The 16,529-nt window shown below is 35.9% G+C and overlaps 1 protein-coding gene across 3 annotated transcripts in view; it reads left to right on the top strand.

Moving 5' to 3' along the window:
• Positions 1–16,529, top strand: part of PDLIM5 (PDZ and LIM domain 5) — a 217,256-nt gene that overhangs the window by 70,003 nt on the left and 130,724 nt on the right. For all 3 annotated transcript variants that reach the window (XM_079773446.1, XM_079773445.1, XM_079773447.1), the window contains exon 3: positions 3,977–4,128. In XM_079773446.1, the coding sequence (XP_079629572.1) occupies positions 3,977–4,128 (152 nt within the window). The remainder of the gene's footprint in view (positions 1–3,976; positions 4,129–16,529) is intronic.

The following is a 16,529-nucleotide window of genomic DNA, read 5'->3' as shown; positions in this document are numbered from 1 at the left end:
GGTTCTTGGAGAAAAGCAACTTATTTTAAAGCATGATTCCCGACCTTCTGGTGCTTGTTTCGAAATTAGAAACCCGTGGTGACAGATTATAGATGGCATGTATTTCAGGCTACGGTTTTATTCTGCATTGTAGGAAGAAGATATTTGGAGATGTTTTACCCTTATTTTAACATGATTGTAGTCCCAGTGTGAAATAGTAGTAGGGCCACCATTATGAAATGTGATGATGGAGGAGAGGGGAGGAATACAGAGCTTCTTGCAGTAGGCTGTAGGCAAGATCAAGGTGACAGATGATCATGGTGTGGACTAGCACGGGAGGGGAATGGAAGGATATACAAAATTTAGTAGCTTCCCTAGATGTGGTACTTGGAAGAGGCAGAATTCATAGGAGTTATAGGATTTCTGTGCTCTACTATCTGCAAATAAGACGGTGGCAGATTAAAAGCAGCCCTAAAAAGGTAACTTTGAGAAGTTGGTTTTGAACATCTTGAGGTCATAGGATCTTAGAATCGAGTGAGGCAACTAGAACAAAGGGGTAAGAAAAGTTTTATCTAGTAATGACACTAGATTTGATAATTTTCTTTCTACATTGTTCATTGTCTTTATATTATTACAGGAGGGAGTATTTAAATTGCTCTTGTTGGGTACATTTAGAAAAATGTTCCATAGGTTTCAATGTTTCTATATTAAGGCTACTTTATATTAAAAATGGTCATGTAATTTAGCTATGTTCTGTTTTTTATTTTTATTATTTTTATGCTTGCCTTTCTTGGCTAAAATAAAATCTAGGATAAATTATATTTATACTTTTTCTTTTCAGTATTCAATTTTAATTCATTTGTTGATTTTAATAGGGAATAGATGTTCCTTTGTACTGTCATCAAAGTCTTTCAAATTTGACTCCTATTTGGGGATTAGATCTATACACCTTTGTGCATGCAGAGAGCTGACAAATAGGTAAACTCGTAAAACTGGAAGGGACCCTAGGAGGGCCTTTGAGCCCATCTAGTACAGCAACCATGTTTCTCAGATTAGTAATCTGAGGTCAAGAGAATAGTAATAATGCCAACATTTATTGAGTTGTAATCTCACATAGTCATTATAATAATCATATGAATAAGTCCAATAGAAAACTATTGACTTCAGGAATTATTTTAGTTCCGTACATTAGAGAAGAGCAATTATTATTTCTGTGTTAAATTAAAATCTTATATTTGTTAGATTTTACATAATTTTAAGATATTTAAATTAATAAAAAGAAATGCTAATTATTAAATGATGGGCCATATCTATTATTTAATATATACAGCCATGCGCTGCTTAACGACTGGCATCCATTCTAAAAAATGCTTTGTTAGGTGATTTCATTGGTGGGGAGAATACCATAGAGTGCACAAACCCATATGATATAGCCTACTACACACCTAGGCTCTATGGTATAACCTATTGCTCCTAGGCTACAAGCCTTTACAGCAAGTATGTCAAACTCAAAGACTAAGACGGGCCAAATAAACAAGGTTTAAGTTTATGTGGGCTGCAAAAAAACCAAAAGCTTCAATTTTCATAGAAACGTAGGTTTATTTCCATAGAGACATGCTGAATACAAAGGGCTGAAATAAATGAGTAATTGTTAACATAAAATAATAGAACATTTTAATAAAAATTAATATTTTTTTCTTGAACATTAACTTACCAGACACTGAATAATTGCACAAATTAATAAGCATAGTGCAAATAAACCTATTTTTCTTGTTCTTCAAAAGCGAAATATTTCTTGTTGCGCACACCAAACAAATCAGTACAAGACTAATGACATGGCAATTGGCTGCTAAAATATTTGCTGCTAGTATTAGTGGAGAGAAATGGTGCACCTTTGCGTAAGGGAAATGAATGCAACATGATTATAGTAATCAGTCATTAGCGAACATTGAGTTTGACATGCTTGCTTTACAGCATGTTACTGTACAAAACAACACAAGGTTAAGTTAAATCAAGCACAAAAGAAAGAGATACATGCAGTCAAGACACTGGTAAATATGAGATATATGAAGCAGCTACCAGCCTAACATGGCATAATATTTTACAACGAACTTTTTTAATAAATACAAAGAATAGAATCTAACAATAAAAGTGTAGTATAGTAAATACATAAACCAGTAACATAGTTATTTATTATGATTATCAAGTATTATGTACAGTACATAATTGTATGTGCTGTACTTTTATAAGACTGGCTGCACAGTAGGTTTGTTTTCACCAGCATCACCACCAACACATGAATAATGGTTGGGCTACAATGTTACTATAGCAATGATGTTACTAGGTGGTAAGAACTTTATAGTTTCATTATAATCTTACTAGAGGCCTGGTGCACGAAATTTGTGCATGGGGGGGAGTTCCCTCAGCCCTGCCTGCACCCTCTCTAATTTGGGATCCCTTTCGCAATCCGGGACCGCTGGCTCATAACCATTTACCTGCCTGCCTGCCTCATTGCCCCTAACTGCCCTCCCCTGCCGGCCTGGTTGCCCCTAACTACCCTCCTCTGCCGGCCTGGTCACCCCTATCTGCCCTCCCCTGCTGGCCTGGTCACCCCTAACCATCTCTGCTTCAGCCCCCGCCACCATGGCTATGTCTGGAAGGATGTCCGGAAGACGTCCGGTCTAATTAGCATATTACCCTTTTATTAGTATAGATAGGACCACTACTGTATAAAAGTTGTTGTTGTTGACAGAAATATCCTTATGCAGTGCATGACTGTAGTAAAACCATATCACTTAATGTACTTGTTAGTTTAAAAGACTTTTTCCTAAATCCAAAATAGACATGCACATATTCCTTTTATATTTTAAAAATACTGCTGATAAACTATTTTTAAAAATATATAATAAAGTTCTATCTTAATTATTTTATTCTTGATCCTGTGATCCTGAAGTCCAATTCATTTAATTTTCATTAAATTTCAAAACTACTTTGACAGCCATACAATATATGTAATAAAAGTGTGTATATGTATACATCATATATATATATATATATATATATATATATATATATATATATATTAAAGTTGGTAAGTTGTAATGAGTTAAATTTTGATCTGTTTTGTTAGTCTGGAAATTTTATTTCTTTAGTGCCAACATTTCATTAATTTTTCTTGACCTTCAAATATCTGGGCAGCTGAAATGAATTGTTTTTTTTCTATTAGTACAAAGAGGAAAATAAAATCACTATACCATGTATATGAAAGAATGTTTCATTTAAAAGGTTTGAAATATTTCTTATATCTGTTAGATTTTACATATCCTTGCTCAAATAGATATTTTTTTCTAGTAAAAAATTTTACAGAGAAAGGCAGAAAGATTGGAGATTAAAGACTGTGGTACACAAAAAAAAGTCTGACAGTCTCAGACACACTTGTTTCCTTCCCCGCCTAAGTGCCTGGAGCAGGAAACACATCACTAGAAAAGATAATTTGGGCCTGTGATCTAAAAGAATTCAACTCCCCCAACACTGGATGTGAATTGGACTCAACAGGAAAGATTATTCAGTAGATCTTCCATTTGTATTACTTTTTGTGCTCAAACAAAAATGCAGCCGTCTAAAGAATTTTAAAATTACTTTTAAAAGCTAATATTAAATACCTTATTAAGCTTACAGTATTTTTATTTTGCTAATATGTAGTTTCCTTCACTACTTCTCTTCCTCATTTGTAACAATCACACTCTACTGTTACACAATAAAGAAATGGAGAAATTATCAGGGAACCTTTCTCATAAAATGATTTTAGTTTTATAGAGCAGATAAAATTTAAGAACATAAACATGAATGTTATTTAATTTTTAACTTTACCTGTTAAGATAATTTTTACTTTGCCTAATAGTATATTAATATATATTTATTTTGATGTAAGCAAAAGTATAATTTTCATCTGTTTATTATTTCTTAATTAAATTTTAATTAAATTTATTTATTACAGTTAAAAGATGGTGGCAAAGCATCTCAGGCAAATGTGAGAATAGGCGACGTGCTTCTTAGCATTGATGGAATAAGTGCCCATGGAATGACTCACCTTGAAGCCCAGAACAAGATTAAGGGTTGTACAGGCTCTTTGAATATGACTCTGCAAAGGTAAGTTGCTTTTTGTTTGGCTCTGAGACAGAAAGCAACTCAGGAATGTGTGTTCGTGTATCTGATTCATAGTGTTAATTAAAAAGCACTTTTTACTAGCCTTTTTTCAGTTAAATAAGAAATATGATGGCTCTTAAATTGAGTTATCGAGCAGTATAAGAATTGGTAAAAGCTTTGGATTATTTCTCCATAAGAAGGCATGTATTCTTATACTGACAAAAATTGTGTGTATAGCTCAGTAAGTTTAAGAATTCCTGACATTTCTCAGTGGAGCACAGGCTAAGAATCTTTATTATATTTGAGAGTATTCTTTTAAGGTATGATTTGACTTTTCTTAGTATGTCTTTTCTCTTTGTTTCCTGGGTAGAAAAATAAAATTTTAATATACTCATATGAGGTTCAGATTTTCTGAACTTCCTTTTGTTTTTTAAAGTTACCTGTCCTTAAGTATAAAATAGCTGATGATAATGATGATAATGTGTGAGGCATTTTGAATATCTCAACATTTGACCTACATTGAAATCACCTGGATTGCTTGTTAAAAATACTGATGGGATTCAGACTATCTGCAAGAAAGAACCAAGAATTTTATATATATTCATTAAGTTTTATCAATCAATCCTCACCCGAGAGAGAAAGAGAAACATCAATGTGAGAGAGAACATCGAATAGTTGCCTTCTGTATGCTCCCCGACTGGGACCAAACCCACAACCTACATATGTGCCCTGCCTGGGAATCGAACCTGCAGCCTTTTGGTATACGGGATGTTGCTCCAACCAACTAAGCCACACCAGCCAGGGCCAAGAACTATCTCTATATATAAAAGCCTAAGCGACCACCCAGCTGTCCGACCGTTCGACTGGTAGCTATGATGCGCAATGACCACCAGGGGGAAGATGCTCAATGCACAGGCATGGAAACTTGGAACAAACTATGATGAATCTCAGAGGGAAGGGGGGAGGGGGGAGGGTGGGAAAAGATTAACCAAAGATCTTATATGCATACTGCAGGCCTGGTGCACGGATTCGTGCACCAGTGGGGTTCCTCGGCCTGGCCTGCAGGGATTGTGTTGAAACCGGCAGTCTGACATCCCCCAAGGGGTCCCGGATTGCAAGAGGGCGCAGGCCAGGCCGAGGGACCCCACCGGTGCACAAATCCGTGCACCAGGCCTCCTCTAGTACTTCAATAAATTCGCTGTGATTATTATGAATTATAAAGTTAGAACCACTGCAGTATCTTGGCTATGGGGAGGAGAAAGAAGGAATGAAGAGAGGGTGATTGAGTGTAGCTTTGAACCTTTAGGTTTATAAGGAAGGTGGCTGTCATTTACCATGTGGCTATGGAAAGTTTTAAACAGGTCTTGTTTTTAATGATTGCAAAAGTGTTTCTATTCTATAAAATTTGGAAAACACCCTTTCTCCCCCTAACATCTCAAAGTCTTCCATAAATTATCTTGTGTATTGTAAATCTTTTAAGAGGGGAATAACATGTGGTGCCTTCCAAATGTATTTAGCTATGGCCGCTTTTTTTAATCTCTCCTGGGACTATTTAAAGGATATATACAGGGTAAATTATATGTACTTGTCTGGAGTATCAATTTGGTCTTAAAACTGAATAGTAAAATTTTTTATGAACTTAGACTTACAGATTTACTTTGCTGTATCATGATTTTCTAACCAGTTTCTTTTTTTTCCCCTTGAGAGAAATTCCTTTCAGTGGGACTGTTGAGTCAAAGGTTGTGTAAATTTAAATTTTGATAACTATTAATTATACATTTTAATGCATATAAAAGTAATCAATGTGAAATATAACCTTGCTAAAAAGTTATATTTTGATAGTATCCTTTCTGCCCATAAATGAAAGTACTCATTTTTATTTATGGGTATTTTTACTAAGTATGATTTTGAAAGGGAATCAAGAAGTCAAGAAGCTTAACTTGTGTGAGATATCAACAAAGCAAAACAAATACAGATGATGATGGTCTGTTTCTCAAATTCTAAAGTTGAAGGTTTATGTAGAGTATAAGCTCTTTTCTTGGGCTGTGTATCATTTCTTTCAAACCAGCCTACTTGTTTTCATATTGTGCTCCCTATTTTATGACCCAGGACCCAGTATTTTATTTTCTACTAGAGGCCTGGTGCACAAAATTCGTGCACTTGGGGTGGGTCCCTCAGCCCGGCATGCACCCTCTCTCAGTCCGGGAGCCCTTGGGGGATGTCCGACTGCTGGCAGTTGGACAGTCGGACATCCTTAGGGCTGCAGGCTCCCACCACCGCCACTGTGCTCGCCAGCCATGAGCCCGGCTTCTGGCTGAACGGCATTCCCCCATGGGAGCGCACTGACAGCTAGGAGCCAGCTCCTGCGTTGAGCGTCTACCCCTTGGTGGTCAGTGCATATCATAGCAACCTGTCATTCTGCCGTTTGGTTGATTTGCATATTAGCTTTTTATTATATAGGGTTGAAACCATTTCTAGGTCCCATAAGATGAAAACCAGAGGTTACCCTGTTTGGATACATTTCAAGTTTGATGAGTAATCTGCTGCTGCCTCTTATAAAGATTCTTTTAAGCTACTTAAATACATTAATTTTGTCTTCATATTTCTGAATATCCATGGACCCAAAATACAAGAATTTTAGAATCCTGTTGTAATTCATTGTAATTCTTCTCAAGTTTTTGAATGCTTCTTGTGTTAGGTAATGTCAGCCTTAGTTATTTTTTTGCCTCTGAACTCCTGTGACAAGTTTATACCATTTCATTCAGTATTTAAATATACACTAGGAATAACAAGGCAGATTCCATGATTTATATACAAATAAACCTAATTAGTTAATAGTCATACCTAATATTGCCTATTAATTAACTAATTACTCCCTGTGTATTAGTTCTATTTCTCCAACCAGACATCTTGAAAGCAAAGAACATGCTTTTTGCATTATTTGTATAGGTTTTGTGTTTTTAATGTCCAATAAATATTTTATAGGTTTTTCCCCCAAATTGGAATCATTTATTTATTCCACAAATATTTTTTGAGCTCTTGCTAAGTGCCAGGCATTGTTACAGATGCTGGGGACACACCATTGAACAGAACAGATAAAAATTCCTGCCCTCTTAGTGCTGACTTTTTAGTGAGCAGAGGCATACAAGAAGTAGAAACGTATAGTAAGTATGTCACGTGGAGATAAGTGCTATGGGGAAAAATAAAGCCCGTAATAGAGATAGGAGATGCCAGGGTAGGGAATTGCAATGGAGAACGGAGTGGTCAGGAAAGCCTCAGTGAGAAGGTGATTGGATATCTGGGTCCTAAGTGTCCCAGGCGGATGGAAGAGCCTGTGCAGCAGTGGCCTTGTCAGGGAGGCCAGTGGCCTGGAGCGGAGCAGGTGAGGGCAGACTGGTAAGAAGTGAGGCCAGAGAGGTGGCAGGAAATGGGTGGGACAATGTGTAGGGCCTGTGGGTTACTGACTATTGTAATCAAATTTCAGTGTTCCTGGGCTTATAAAACAATTGTGAGAAAGACTTGGAGAGTTGCCGTGCTTGGACAGGGTTTGGGAGAGAAATGACTTCATTATTGGAAAGAGGGGCTCGAAGAAGGAGCAGACTAAGCCTGTCCCAGTCTTGTAGTGGCAGCTCTGCCTTTTCCTGTAGAAACCACTTCTGCGGCATTCCTGCTCACCTCCACCCAAGAATCCCAGGGGGAGAATATAAGAGAGAAAACCCAGTTTTGTTTTTTGAAATGAACACTGCCAGCAAGTTTGTTTTGTGATTTTTTTTGACATAAATATTGTTATGTATCTATTAAAAAAATAAAGGTGATTACCAGAGGGAAAAGGGGTGGGGTGTGGTAGAAAAGGGTAAAGGGGTGATAAATGGTGATGGAAGGAGACTTGACTTGGGGTGGTGGACACACAACATAAAAACAGATAATGTATTATAGAATTGTACACCTGAAACCTATATATATATTTTTAACCAGTGTCACCCCAATAAATTCAATAAAAATTAAAAACCTGTCTCTGCTTTAGGTCCAATCTCAGCATCCTAAATAGAATTTAAGAGGGAAAAAGTAAAATAAAGATACTTGATTAAGGTTATTTGTAACGTTTTTTTCTATCTAGTTTAATTTAGGGATATGTAATAAACCAAACATTATCTCTCTGTGATATCCTAAAACAATAAGACTGACTCACTATACTCTGGATAGCTAATGAATGCAGAGGTTTAGAAGTTTTCATTTTGATTTGTCCTTTATCCTTGAAAAGGATTCGAAAAAAAAAAAAATTTCTGCAACTGGTACTGATTCTTTTTTTTTTTAGTCCTCACCTGAGGACATGCTGGGGGAGAGAGGGAGAGGGAGGGAAAGGGAGAGAGAGCGAGCGAAACATTGAACTGTTGCCTTCTGTATGTGCCCCGACCCGGGTTTGGACCTGCAACCCAGGTATGTGCTCCTGATCAGGGACGATGCTCCAACCAACTGAGCCACTTGGGCCAGGCTGGAACTGATTAAGACTACTACAGTTGACAATGAAAAATTCTATTTGGAATTATTTTTCCTCCTGTGCAAATTAGGCAAATAGCAATGTGTTTATTTTTAAATATTGAAACTCATTTTACCTATGCTTTTGATTTGAATCAAATTGGATCATTTAAAAAACTATATTATTTTGGCTAATAAAAAGAAGAAAATAACTTTTTAAAGCTTTTCTTTCTTTCCCCCTTTCTCTGTTTCTCTGCCTCTTTCTCCTTCCTTCCTTCTTTTCCTTCCTTCCATCTTTCATTTTTGTTTGTTTGTTTGTTTTGTTAATCCTCACCCGGGAATATTTTTCCATTGACTTTTAGAGAGAGTGGAAGGTAGTAGGAGAGACAGAGAGAGAGAGAAATGGATTAGAGAAAGACATATGGATTGTTTGCCTCCCGCACACACCCTGACCAGGTCTGGGGATTAAGCCTGCAACTGAGGTATGTGCCCTTGACCAGAATCGAACCCAGGACCCTTCAGTCTGCAGGCAGACATTCTATCCTCTGAGCCAAACTAGCGAGGGCACCTTTTTAAAACTTTGATGTCCAACAACTCTGTTAAATATATATTAGAGTTTGAATCTATGAGTAAGATTTTTTACTATTTCAATCTATTTCCATAATTCTCCACATGACAGATAAACTTGCTACTAACTTACTCTATGAATTGGGGCAAGTTGCTAAACTTCAGGGCCTTAATTTTCTTGACCATAAAATGAGGTCATGGGTGATTTCTAACTTCCTTTAAATTCGGATTCTTGTTCTGGTTTCTTAGCTGTAAAATGATAAGTTCCCTAGAGCTTGGTATTAGATCAAACTAACTTAAGTTTGCTTATTTTGGCTGAGAGAATCAGGAAATTGGACTTGCTTCATTGTAGTTATCTTAAACTGTGCCAGGTTAGCAAAGTGACTTGTACTATTCTGCTGACTTTAAGATGAAAGCTTGGTCATATGGATATTCAAAAAGCATGTAATCATTTAAAAATACTTTATATAATTGCTCTTATTTTATATTTTTAAATTAACTCTGTTAGTATCACAGAGAATGAATATAGCTTTTCTAATCTTCCTTGTTTTTTACATTATTGGTATTGGCATATATGTGTTTTGTTTTGTTTTTGTTCCTTAGAATTCATTTAGTGTGTACCTTGCTATGATTGGAAATGAAAGATCTAGAAGGATTGAGTTTTAAAAAATATTGATGTACTCCCCCTTTTCCCTTATCCTTCAAACAACAACAGAGAAAATTGTCAGAGGTCCAATAACTACTACTAATGAATGACAACTTGGAATAATTTAATAGGTACATTTCGTTATGATAAAAAAGAAAAAGTAGCCATTGTACCGACTGAGGCTCTTAGCCATCTTTTGTTTCATTTTAATGATTGCTTAACATTCTATTGCTGTTAGCTTTATGAGTTCAACTGTGTTCTTTCACTAATAGCATAGAGGCTAGACTTCAGAAAGTATTTTTTTTTTTTTAGTCAAAGTTTTCAGTTATATCTGTGATATTTCAATTCATGTGAATTAAAAGATGTTTAGTTCAGTTTTCTTTTCATTGGAGTTGGATGTTATCCCTTTTCAAGTTACTTTCCCCCCAGGGTATTTTACATGCTTTTCTAAATGTCTGCTCTACAGTTTAGGTTTTACTGTTTTTTGTTTGCTTGTTTGTTTTTTTAGTTTTAGTTTTGGTTTTTAATTCTTCAGTTGGAGGATGATTATTTTTCAGTAGGATTGAGTTTGATTGCATCCTCCCCATTATTAAAATTAGAAGTGCTGCTTAGGAAAGGAGAAGAAGACAAGCACACACTGACATCTCTTTTGTGCAAGACTTTTCACATATATCATTTAATTCTTATATCAGTTCATTCAGGAAGGAGTTAACATGCCCATTTTTCAGATGAGTACATTATGGCTTTGAGAATTTATGTTATTTGCCTAACAAACCCAGAACAGTTCAAAACCTATGCCCTTCCTACTTTTCCTGTGTAGCAAGGGCCTTAGTGACTGTAGTTTCTTAATAAAATTTGATAAGATAGACTCTTTGACTCTTGTACTTGTAAGCAACAGCATCTCTGTTCAAAACACACTTTACATTTTCAGCCTTACCTGTCAGTATTCTATAATAAATATTATACCTAAATTATTTTCTATGTGCTTCATAGACCCTATATATTAGAATGAAAGTAAGAGAAAAAAAGGAGGCTTAATAGGCTTGTGGGCCACCAGATAGGAACATTCATTTGGATACTGACTTATGTATATGGCTGCTGACCTTTATCATAATGTCATTTTTTATTTTTCCATCCCAAATTTATAAGCCTATTGACTATATTTGCTAATTTATTTTCAAATTTAAAGTTTAAAGACTTAGTTTTTCAGTAGGCTTCTATCATTGGGTTCCATGAGTAATTAAGGATTCAGGAATTTTTGCTCAATATGACACTGTAGAAAAGAGATTGTCAATCAACAAATCAATCAGCATGTGTAGAAGTATTTATCTGATATCTCTTTTTCTTTTATTCAGTGTGGATAAAAATTTTTAAAAAGAACTTGAAGGCTCATGCTAGTTCATCTTTTTTGATAGTCTGTAGTAATTTGAACATTGCAGATTTGGCAAACATAGGTTGTCAAGGTGGACTTTACATTTTGAAATTTTTCCTTTTGAACTTTGCATCTTGAAAGTGTTTGGTTATTTTTTAACATAAAAGTCTTATTCCTCTGAAGGAAAAATTATTTCAATGTGTAATCTTTGGGGAAACAATCCTAGGAAGCATTAAAAAACCTGTTTATTTTTAAAGCTTTATTGTAAAATATTAACATGCACAATTTTTTTCGTATGTGCAGAATTTTTAAGTAAGGCCCCAAAATGGAAATATAAGGAAGGAGAATGGTAATAACACTGGCTTTGAAATAAGGCAAACTTGGTGCAAACCTTGATTATACCACTTTTTAGCTGTGTGACCTTAGGCAAGTTATGTAGCTGACCTTCAGTTAGCCATTTGTATAGTAATAATTACCTTGTAGGGCTATTATAAAGATAAAGTGAAATAGCACATGTAAAGAACCTAGGACATAATAAAGATAAGTTTTCTCTCCTTTCCTCCTACTTCTCTCCTTAATTGATAAGTGAGTATTAATAAGAGTATGCATCGTCAAGTTACTTCCGGAAGACCATATTTATTTTGTTTCTTAGCAACAAAATGGGTGTGACTAGAGGGAAATAGAAAATGAGAGGGCAGTGTGGTAAGTAGTTATCTGAGAAAGTCAGATGATGATGCAAGTGTTAGAAGAAAGGTGTGTTTAGTGAGTGATTTTGATCATACAATTGTAATTAAAGCTTTTTAAAAGAGTGGTTACAAACATTATGTTTACTGCCTGCTAACTGCTGCTTTCCTTTAAAGTTATTGTCTTATCCAGTGATTTATGGCAGCAAAGAGAAACCAGGACACACCTAGTCTTGTTTGTTTTGCTGATTCCTCTTGTTCTCAGAGGAACCAGGCAGATGTAATTCTCTTTAACTGAGGTTAGTTGATTCAGAAAGACACCCCCCCCCCGCAAAAAAAAAGTTTTCTCTCTTACTCTTTCATCCAAATTCATGTCTTTTCCCTTTAATTCCCAGAGTAACATTAAAATCAAGTTAAAATATGGACTTTTGGACTGTGTTTTTAATACTTTTAGAAATTTCTCTCCATCTTTCATCAGCACTTACAGTAATTACTTGAGTTGAAAAATCTCACAATGTTCCAAATTTTTAAAAATTGGACTTTTCCTCTAGATTTACCTTATGACTAGCAATCATAAAGGGTAGATATAATGAGCATGATTTATGATTTCTGCCTTTTAGGAATTTATATCTATTCATTGGGATTAGCACAGACAGAAAGTACTACAGGGCCATCCAAGAGGGCAACACTCCATTCCAATGGAAAGGTTTCCTGGGGGTGCTGAAACTTGGTTCATCTTTGAAAGATGAGGAGGACATCTCAGATGGAGAATACCGCTGAGGGAGTGTGGAGGTGGCCACTCCCCAGCATATGTTGGATTGAGCATGTTGATATTGACCAGTTGGGAATAGAGACAAGAATAAAAGGAAAGTTAGGTTAGAATAGTGCTTTGCAGGGTCTTGGACACTGAAGTAATAAAGATTTTGATCAGAAAAGTGGCATTTTTAGGATGATATTTAGAGAGACTTTGGAAGAAGGTAGAGAGACCCTGGAGACAGGGAGGCTGGTCAGGCAAGTATGCCAGTGACTTGGCTCAGTGTGGGCTTGAAATGGAAAACAGGAGAAATGAGAAAAATTAGAACTGGTGAACAGGAATTCTAAAAGCCACAGTGTGGATACGAGGGAAGAGCCAAAGGTCGTGCAGGTTTTAGCTGCTAGACTCAGGCTGTTCTTTCACTCTCCCCTGCTCTTCTACTTACCAGTGTCTGGCTTCTCCTCCTGTCTTGTCACTGGAACTACTTCACACTTGCATGTCTCACAAATTCTTCAAACTCAACAAGGTCAGAACTGAGCTCAACACCTTGAATCACCAATTTGCACCTCCTGCTGAATTTATCTTGGTGAATGGCCCACCAGCCACCCCATTAACCAAGATCAGAAACACCCATTCCTTGCCTGAACCTCCCACATTCATCTCTAACCACCTGTTAGGTAGCTTGTATATGTCTTAAAGCAGACTGTGAATAGAGTAGAATAAATTAGCATGGCTTCAGGCTGTGGTGGTGGGGAGAGACACAGCTCGTAGTCATAATGCCTATATCTTAAACAGAAATGTTTAAGATTAATTTGTTAGCATTTACTAATTGAATACTTGCTGAGCTGATTCATCCATGGGGATAGAAAGGAAGTCCTCACTCTTGCCGTCAGGGAGCCCACAGAGTGGACCCCCCCTAGTTTCTAACCTTCAATAAGGACCTTTAAAAAAAAAAAGTCAAATATTTCTTGGGCAAGCCTTCCCCCACCACATTAATAATTGCATTTTTAGTAACTGCAGATTTTACAAATACTGCCATTTTAAATGAAGAGGAAGATTTTTTACATCTACGTACAGGAATCTGCTTTTATTAAAAAATCCAAATATATGCATGATTTAAGCAGATTTTAAACAGAGTTTGCTACAGAGATAAATTTGTGGATCACTTGTGAAAACTTAAAACTATGTTACCTGCTTCAGGTGTGGTTCACCGATTGGGAACCACTAGCCAAAAACATTGTAAGCCATCTGAAAGTAGACAGGGAAGCAGAGACAGCCACAGGGAAGGTGAGACTGAGGAGAGACAGCCTGAGGGTGTGGAGGGAACCAACCGGAGCTGGACACAGACAGCAGGACAGCTGGAGGAGGAGAGTAACACGAGAAGATTCTCCTGGTCACGCCTGCTTAATAGATTAAAAGGACCATGATTCCACGCATCGAATTATACCAAATTAACCTTCATTATCATTTTAAGAAAGAAAAAAAGTTAAATTTCAGAGATTTAAAATGAGAAGCATGCAGTGTGTCTTTGTATGAAAAGGAATAGCTGAGTACGATGTAATGTGAACACTGATTAAGTGGCAAGAAGGTCACGCGTAACTCCTGAAGGGTAGAAATAACGTTCTATTTATTACATTCTCCAGTGCCTACCACCATGGCTTGGACATAGAAGATAATAAATATTCATTACCTTGATTTGTAGAGCATTTAAAAACAAAGTATTTCTGCTTTTGCCTGAGAAATTTAGAAATAATTCACAAGCAGTTTATTAGTGAGATAGAGTGACAGACTGGTCATTCTTGTGTATTTAACGACAGCAGTCTCCTTGGAGTTCCAAATAAAAAATTTTGTTCAGAGCTTTTGAAAGGATTGAAATTCAAGTCATTCCCAACTGTTTCCAGTGGCTGTTGTTGCTATTAAGGGTTTCAGAGACTGAAATAGCTTAGGCTTTATATGAGTTTAAAAGTAAATGGGAGTGATTGTATAAAGCACATATGTGGCAGAGTATTTACACTGTCAAACTTTGCAGCTTACTTTTTCTTTAATGTATTTTAAAGCCTGCATTTTCATGGTAAGCCAGCTTTATAAACAGGTTTCTCAATGTCACTAGTCCCAATAATTTCTTTTACCAGCCATGAGCAGTTTTCCTCTGAAATTTAAATGGATATGAAAAATAGTCTTTTGTTCATCTGTTTTTTGGGTATGTATGAATTTTAGTTTCTTGGGTAGTACATCAAGGATTCATTTCTGCATTACAACAAAAATCTATGATAATCCTGAATTCAATGACCTCCCTTACAGTTGAGTCTGCCTTTATCTTGATTGTTTTGGCTGAAGTGTATAGTCCTGTTTTCCCATGTAATTCATCCTGTTACAATGGACATGAGGGACTTTCCAGATTCTTTTGTTTTACTGGAATTATGTTATATGGATTGTGCTTGGAAACAATGGATTATCCATTAGTTCAGAATATTTTTATTATCCTGAGAATATGTTTGGTTACCAAATTATCCTTAAAAGTAAGAAAACATTTTTTGTATTCGAAAAATAGGCTAGTTAACTGCTTTTTTTCAAAGTAGCATTTTAATCTCTTGCCACCCTGGATTATAGAGCAATATCTCTTTTCCAGATTCATAAATTCTCTAATGTTCATTTAGATTTCATTTTCTAATGAGAAGTCTGTTCACTCTAGTGAGGCAAAGTATTATCTCCAAGGGATCAAAGTGAATTGTTCCTCTATTGAAACTTTGCTGTGATGTTTTTAATTTTTGCTGTTGTTGTATATTTTTTTGAGATTATTTCAGTAATTGCAGAAAAGAGGTCCTTTTTATTTATTTAAAGAAGCTTATATTGGTTATGAAAATACTCATGTTTCCAAGAAATTTAGATAATAGTTTTTCTTCTGAGATATCTGATGGAAAAAGTGTTACAGTTGCTAGGGAAGCTATTTTTGTCTTGTTTCTTAATACACATAGTAGGAATTCAGTAAGTAAAGCATATTAAAAATAAATTAGCATTTTAAATTCTTACTCTAACAAGTTACTGAGCTAGGAACTTTATATTCTTTAGTCATTTAACCTTCATAGCAATTATTGTGGCAGAAATTATCACCCCACTTCACAGAGAGGTCAAGTAAGTACTTCAGAGTCATACAACTTGCAAGTAAGTGAGCCAGAATTCAAGCTCAGGTCTGCTTCCCTCCTAACATAATGGTTTTTCTACAATATCACATTGTCTCTTTAAATAAAGGAATTAAAAATATTTTTATTGTGTAGTCATTGTAATGCCTTTGTCTAAAAGTTCATTTTGCTCTTCCTAATACACCACAAAAGAATTTTTACCATTAAGTTTGTTCCATAGGAGGCAGAGCAAGAGGCAGCTATGGAGACATTTGTTTGCTATTCCAGTAATTTCAAATGCCATGGAAAATACTAGCAAGAAGGCAATGAATGCTCTGAAAAATTTGCTGTTTTCAAAGCTCACAAAATATTCCAGCAGTAATATTACCTCATTCATTCCTTTAGCAGCGCCAATGTATGCATTCTCTGGGTAAATTAAAGCAGCTTTAAAAGTAACTTCATCTGTAAAACTGTTTTGCAGTTGAATTAAAATGCATGGCCAAATTCAAGTATAGAGAACAGACTTCATATTTTCATAGCATTTTAGAGTTTGAAGCAACTCCAACTATCAACCAGTAGAGCTCTTAGTCCATCCATCTATGCCATTTGTCTGTATTTATACTTGGAAATTTCTTCTTGACCTGAGTAAAAACATACTGACAGTGACAGCTCTGTGACCGTAGTGACACCGGGACTGGAGTTGTGCAGCAGAGGAGAAAAGGCAGAACAGACAGATATTACCCTACGAGTTTATTAACCTTCTCACCTGACATGCGTGCTCCCTGCT

This window comes from Cnephaeus nilssonii (assembly GCF_951640355.1).
Source record: "Cnephaeus nilssonii genome assembly, chromosome: 1".
Taxonomy (NCBI): Eukaryota; Metazoa; Chordata; class Mammalia; order Chiroptera; family Vespertilionidae; genus Cnephaeus; species Cnephaeus nilssonii.
The sequence above is the reverse complement of the archived record's forward strand: the minus strand, read 5'-3'. Positions and strand labels throughout refer to the sequence as shown.